At 32.9% G+C, this 7,498-nt stretch overlaps 2 protein-coding genes across 2 annotated transcripts; both read left to right on the top strand.

Annotated features, from left to right (window-relative positions):
* Nucleotides 437-5,117, top strand: LOC109325865 (ammonium transporter 3 member 1-like). The gene is made up of 3 exons (XM_019558460.1): nt 437-1,289; nt 1,492-1,814; nt 5,051-5,117. The coding sequence occupies exons 1-2, from the start codon at nt 651-653 to the stop codon at nt 1,792-1,794; spliced, it is 942 nt and encodes a 313-aa protein (XP_019414005.1). The 5' UTR covers nt 437-650; the 3' UTR covers nt 1,795-1,814; nt 5,051-5,117.
* LOC109325864 (ammonium transporter 2-like) lies at nt 3,713-6,418 on the top strand. The gene is made up of 4 exons (XM_019558459.1): nt 3,713-4,562; nt 4,765-5,050; nt 5,436-5,539; nt 5,869-6,418. The coding sequence occupies exons 1-4, from the start codon at nt 3,924-3,926 to the stop codon at nt 6,292-6,294; spliced, it is 1,455 nt and encodes a 484-aa protein (XP_019414004.1). The 5' UTR covers nt 3,713-3,923; the 3' UTR covers nt 6,295-6,418.

Genomic DNA, 7,498 nt, shown 5'->3' with positions numbered 1-7,498 from the left:
AATGATAAAAATGTCACATTATATTATTAATGGAAAGATCCTAAGGATCGACATCTGATGTCTCCAACTCTGTCTCAAACCAATTACAATGAAATAAAAATAGACAAAGTCATGAATGTTTAATTTTTTAACTGATGTGACATATTATATTTGGTTTGTAACAAACTTTAGGAGATGTTTGAGGACAACGTATCTTTTTCGAGGATCCCAACCCTCATAAAACCTTCTCATCATTATTCGGATAGGGATCACATGTTCTCATTCATATCTCACTTAGTTTCCCAAGTCAATAAAAAACTTTATTTATTTAAAAAGAAAAATTTAATATTTTAATATTATTTCGTGAATTTTGATTTGTTCTGGATACAAAGAGAATAGAAAAAGACTTGTCCATCATTTTTCAACTAAAAGTCAAAGTGTTGCAAACATGCTTTACCTTTATTTTTAGTTTATAATATTGCTTCAACTTGTTAAACTCCTTAGAAAGTTCACACCAAGCTTCAAACCAAGTATCCTAATATTCAAATCCATCTGAAGAATCTTACAAAAGCACAGAAACAAAGGAATACACACACAAATATATATATATAATAAAAGTTTTTGAGAGAAGAAATTGTGATAGTTGAAAACTCTTGAACCAAAATTATACCATGGCTACTCCCACAGCATATCTTCCTTCTGCAGCCTCACCTGAATGGTTAAACAAAGGAGATAACTCATGGCAAATGATAGCAGCTACACTTGTTGGTCTTCAAAGCATGCCAGGTCTTGTGATTCTCTATGCAAGTATAGTGAAGAAAAAATGGGCAGTGAATTCAGCTTTCATGGCTCTATATGCATTTGCAGCAGTTCTTATATGTTGGGTACTTGTAGGTTATAGAATGGCCTTTGGTGAAAAACTCTTACCCTTTTGGGGTAAAGGTGCTCCATCATTAGGTCAAAAGTTTCTCATAAAAAGAGCTATAGTACCTGAAACTATTCATTATTATAAAAATGGTACAATTGAGAGTAAAACTGAAGAACCCTTTTTTCCTATGGCTTCACTTGTTTATTTCCAATTCACTTTTGCTGCTATTACTGTTATTTTGTTAGCTGGGTCTGTACTTGGTAGAATGAATATCAAGGCTTGGATGGCTTTTGTTCCTCTTTGGCTTATCTTTTCTTATACTGTTGGTGCCTTTAGTCTTTGGGGTGGTGGATTTCTTTATCATTGGGGTGTTATTGATTATTCTGGTGGCTATGTTATTCACCTCTCTTCTGGAATTGCTGGTTTCACTGCTGCTTATTGGGTACATCACTTTTCTAATCTCCTTTTTTTCTTCACAACTCTGAACTAATCCCTTTCGGAGTGTGTGATTGCCTTCCTAACAAATATTGCAACTTGGTCATGACTCGGCGAGTAATAATTCTTTGGTACAAAATTTACAATTGTTGTGAGCCACATAAACGACAATAACTATAACGAAGAATGTTGTGATTATATATGTGTAGGTTGGACCAAGGTTGAAGAGTGATAGGGAGAGATTCCCACCAAACAATGTGCTGCTTATGCTTGCAGGTGCTGGTTTACTATGGATGGGTTGGTCAGGGTTTAATGGTGGAGCACCATATGCAGCAAACATGGTTTCTTCAATTGCTGTTTTGAACACAAACATTTGTGCAGCCACTAGCCTCCTTGTATGGACATGTCTCGACGTCGCCTTCTTCGGGAAACCGTCGGTCATCGGAGCTGTTCAGGGCATGATGACTGGACTAGTATGCATTACCCCTGGTGCAGGTATGCATTGCTTATAGCAGATTCAAAAAACATTGTTGTAGGCATTGCTAAAACAAGTGTTGAAATTGGATACTTGACATTGTTTTTGTACACATTGCAAGCTCGTCAATATACCTTAACAATCAAACCTTAATTCTACTAAGTATAACGTTACATAGTAAAAACTTGTTGAAGGTAAAGTGTCCTTTTTTATCGTAATTTAGTATCGACATTTGCTACACTTGTCAGAGGCTGCCTCCTGCGACATTAAATTACCGCGACTCAATCCTATAATTTTATGGACATATAGTCATATATTTCATCGAGTCGATATGATTTTACTATTAGTTATATATAGAAGCCATCATTGTTGATTAATATGTGAGAATGTGAATGCAAGTTGCAGGTATTGTGCAATCATGGGCGGCTATAGTGATGGGAATATTATCAGGTAGCATTCCTTGGTTCTCTATGATGATTCTTCACAAAAAGTCAAGTCTTTTGCAAAAGGTAAGTGCAATCAAACTTCATATAATATTTTATTCATATTTATGTATTATATTATGATGTTTAATCTCACTCAATGAATATATAATATCTAACCTCAAATCCAATAATTCATCTTACAACTATAACTATGCCTATAAAAATATATAATTGATTAATTCAATGTATGTCATGGTTTTGTTCTTTACAATTTTCTATAGGAAAAATGACATTATTTTTCTTCTTCTAGAACATAAATAATTGATGGTCTTGTGGGTCATTATTCTCTAAACTTTTGGTTAAGGTAATTGACTCCTTTGAATTTATTTAAGGTTGAATAGAATGATAATGTTTCTGGCTGTCAATTACTTATGTATAAGATCATTAGGAAAACGATGTGGTGGATGGAATATTTTTCCTAATACTACTAATTAGTCTTTTTAATGGAAGCAATTATTTAATTCAAGTTTTGTACTGCTTATTTATTTGAACAAATTGCAAGAAAATGATTGGTAGGTTCGTTTCATTGACCATTGACTAGTTTACCAACCCACTAAAATGCATTTATGATAGATACTCTTACAATTTTTTGTTAGCAATCAATTATATCATATATCATAATTTCATTTTCATCTACTATTTGTACTGAAAACCCAAGTAATAAATGTTTCATTGCATCATCAGACTAGGGGAAGAAAATAGTTTTTTTTTTAGTTTAGGAGATAATTTTATTTAAGTTAGGAAACATTTATATTATAGTTGGATAACTTTCCCAATATGATTTATTATATACAAGATTCAAACTCGATTTTCACTTTATAAAACATGCATATAGCAACTGAACTAACTACTCGTAATTATGTTTTTTTAATATAAAATGTATTTTTTATACCTTAACTACTGAACTTATAAATTTTAAATATATACAATTTGTTTGCTCTAAACACAAAGTCCCCTTTCCATAAATGGAGAGAAAAATTATGTATTTTGTTTGTATGTTTAAAGATAAAAGTGTCATTATAATGTATTTAAATGATAAAAATGTCACATTATATTATTAATGGAAAGATCCTAAGGATCGACATCTGATGTCTCCAACTCTGTCTCAAACCAATTACAATGAAATAAAAATAGACAAAGTCATGAATGTTTAATTTTTTAACTGATGTGACATATTATATTTGGTTTGTAACAAACTTTAGGAGATGTTTGAGGACAACGTATCTTTTTCGAGGATCCCAACCCTCATAAAACCTTCTCATCATTATTCGGATAGGGATCACATGTTCTCATTCATATCTCACTTAGTTTCCCAAGTCAATAAAAAACTTTATTTATTTAAAAAGAAAAATTTAATATTTTAATATTATTTCGTGAATTTTGATTTGTTCTGGATACAAAGAGAATAGAAAAAGACTTGTCCATCATTTTTCAACTAAAAGTCAAAGTGTTGCAAACATGCTTTACCTTTATTTTTAGTTTATAATATTGCTTCAACTTGTTAAACTCCTTAGAAAGTTCACACCAAGCTTCAAACCAAGTATCCTAATATTCAAATCCATCTGAAGAATCTTACAAAAGCACAGAAACAAAGGAATACACACACAAATATATATATATAATAAAAGTTTTTGAGAGAAGAAATTGTGATAGTTGAAAACTCTTGAACCAAAATTATACCATGGCTACTCCCACAGCATATCTTCCTTCTGCAGCCTCACCTGAATGGTTAAACAAAGGAGATAACTCATGGCAAATGATAGCAGCTACACTTGTTGGTCTTCAAAGCATGCCAGGTCTTGTGATTCTCTATGCAAGTATAGTGAAGAAAAAATGGGCAGTGAATTCAGCTTTCATGGCTCTATATGCATTTGCAGCAGTTCTTATATGTTGGGTACTTGTAGGTTATAGAATGGCCTTTGGTGAAAAACTCTTACCCTTTTGGGGTAAAGGTGCTCCATCATTAGGTCAAAAGTTTCTCATAAAAAGAGCTATAGTACCTGAAACTATTCATTATTATAAAAATGGTACAATTGAGAGTAAAACTGAAGAACCCTTTTTTCCTATGGCTTCACTTGTTTATTTCCAATTCACTTTTGCTGCTATTACTGTTATTTTGTTAGCTGGGTCTGTACTTGGTAGAATGAATATCAAGGCTTGGATGGCTTTTGTTCCTCTTTGGCTTATCTTTTCTTATACTGTTGGTGCCTTTAGTCTTTGGGGTGGTGGATTTCTTTATCATTGGGGTGTTATTGATTATTCTGGTGGCTATGTTATTCACCTCTCTTCTGGAATTGCTGGTTTCACTGCTGCTTATTGGGTACATCACTTTTCTAATCTCCTTTTTTTCTTCACAACTCTGAACTAATCCCTTTCGGAGTGTGTGATTGCCTTCCTAACAAATATTGCAACTTGGTCATGACTCGGCGAGTAATAATTCTTTGGTACAAAATTTACAATTGTTGTGAGCCACATAAACGACAATAACTATAACGAAGAATGTTGTGATTATATATGTGTAGGTTGGACCAAGGTTGAAGAGTGATAGGGAGAGATTCCCACCAAACAATGTGCTGCTTATGCTTGCAGGTGCTGGTTTACTATGGATGGGTTGGTCAGGGTTTAATGGTGGAGCACCATATGCAGCAAACATGGTTTCTTCAATTGCTGTTTTGAACACAAACATTTGTGCAGCCACTAGCCTCCTTGTATGGACATGTCTCGACGTCGCCTTCTTCGGGAAACCGTCGGTCATCGGAGCTGTTCAGGGCATGATGACTGGACTAGTATGCATTACCCCTGGTGCAGGTATGCATTGCTTATAGCAGATTCAAAAAACATTGTTGTAGGCATTGCTAAAACAAGTGTTGAAATTGGATACTTGACATTGTTTTTGTACACATTGCAAGCTCGTCAATATACCTTAACAATCAAACCTTAATTCTACTAAGTATAACGTTACATAGTAAAAACTTGTTGAAGGTAAAGTGTCCTTTTTTATCGTAATTTAGTATCGACATTTGCTACACTTGTCAGAGGCTGCCTCCTGCGACATTAAATTACCGCGACTCAATCCTATAATTTTATGGACATATAGTCATATATTTCATCGAGTCGATATGATTTTACTATTAGTTATATATAGAAGCCATCATTGTTGATTAATATGTGAGAATGTGAATGCAAGTTGCAGGTATTGTGCAATCATGGGCGGCTATAGTGATGGGAATATTATCAGGTAGCATTCCTTGGTTCTCTATGATGATTCTTCACAAAAAGTCAAGTCTTTTGCAAAAGGTAAGTGCAATCAAACTTCATATAATATTTTATTCATATTTATGTATTATATTATGATGTTTAATCTCACTCAATGAATATATAATATCTAACCTCAAATCCAATAATTCATCTTACAACTATAACTATGCCTATAAAAATATATAATTGATTAATTCAATGTATGTCATGGTTTTGTTCTTTACAATTTTCTATAGGAAAAATGACATTATTTTTCTTCTTCTAGAACATAAATAATTGATGGTCTTGTGGGTCATTATTTTACAATTTACTGGTTCGACCGGTCGGTACGAACCGATTTTTATAACGTTGATTATTATTATGTTCAGGTAGATGACACATTTGGTGTATTTCACACACATGCTGTGGCTGGGCTTTTGGGTGGGCTCCTCACAGGCCTATTAGCAGAACCAGCCCTTTGTAGACTCCAATTACCAGTCACTAACTCAAGAGGTGCATTCTATGGTGGAAATGGTGGCATGCAATTTCTTAAGCAATTAGTGGCAGCATTTTTTGTTATTGCATGGAACTTGGTATCCACCACCATTATTCTCCTTTTCATACAATTGTTCATACCATTGAGGATGCCCGACGAGCAATTGGAGATCGGCGACGACGCAGTTCATGGCGAGGAAGCCTATGCTCTATGGGGTGATGGAGAGAAATATGATCCAACTAGGCATGGTTCCATGAATATTGGTCATTCTTCATCACCTTATGTTAATGGTGCTAGAGGTGTGACCATAAATTTATGAATTATACAACTAAAGGGTGTGCTTATGTTATGTGTGTGTTGATATGGTTAGAAAATGCAATGACTATATTATGGTGTAAGTAGAATTTTGATTTTCATGAGAAAATTTCAAGTTTTGAGATCAATTATGGTTATATTTTTTGTTCACCTAGTCAACCAACAATCATGTGACATTTCTATCATTAACCATTTCAATTTTAAATGATAACTTTAAAAAAAAGTGTAAAAGTTTTATAGTTAATTCATCATCTATTATTCATTTTTTAATTATGATTGAATTTTCGAAAAAAAATAATACAAATGAACAGTGGATAAAATGAGTTACTTCAACAATTATGTTTGGTATAAAATGGATCCTTTACACATAATTTATACTTATATAGTGAACCTTCTATAAAAAAAAAATTACCCATGTGTGAAAATAATACCATATTGGATCTTTAACATTAACTATAAATATCTCATCACCCATGTGAATAAAAAAAAGTATACCTAGTGTAATTTGAATCAAGATAAAAATGAACTAGAAGGGTAGATCCTAACTATTATAAGACTTGTTTTTTTTTATGGAAATTGAATGAGAATGCAATTTTATTTGTAAGCTTATGGAACAACACACTTTACTTTTATATGAAAACTGTTTCATAATTAGTAGTCTTTTGTACTTTTATATGAAAATTCTTTGTTATAGCAGCCTTTTTGGACTTCAAGGTTAGTCTTCAATATCAATCATCCTAGTAGAGGCCTACAATAGATATTTATGATTTCATATTTTTTTTAATAGTACTCACTCTAATACTTGAGTAAGGATTCTCTCAATTAATAGAGATGAAAGTGTCCTACAATAACACGCTAAAAACAACATGTAATGACATTTTAACAGCATAATCAATTCCGATAATAAGGATTTGTGTTTTTGGTTGTTGTTCTTACTTCTCGTTAGATTTACATAACACATATATAGGCATTCTACCCCAACCATTTTACGTCAGTAGAAGCTCATGACTTGTATTGCTGTCTAGAGAAAACGTACGGTCCACTAGAATATGAGCCATTGCACAACAAAAACATTTCAGGAGCATTTGAAAGCGCTTATTGGGATCTTATTTGGACATATGAAAATAAAATTAGAGACATAGCTTATGAAAATGGCTAATGTCCTTACCGTGAAGTACTTTTAGCTTATTTCAATAAGCTTATCCAAA

The sequence above is a fragment of the Lupinus angustifolius genome, chromosome LG13 (genome assembly GCF_001865875.1).
Source record: "Lupinus angustifolius cultivar Tanjil chromosome LG13, LupAngTanjil_v1.0, whole genome shotgun sequence".
In the NCBI taxonomy this organism is placed as follows: domain Eukaryota; kingdom Viridiplantae; phylum Streptophyta; class Magnoliopsida; order Fabales; family Fabaceae; genus Lupinus; species Lupinus angustifolius.
The sequence above is the reverse complement of the archived record's forward strand: the minus strand, read 5'-3'. Positions and strand labels throughout refer to the sequence as shown.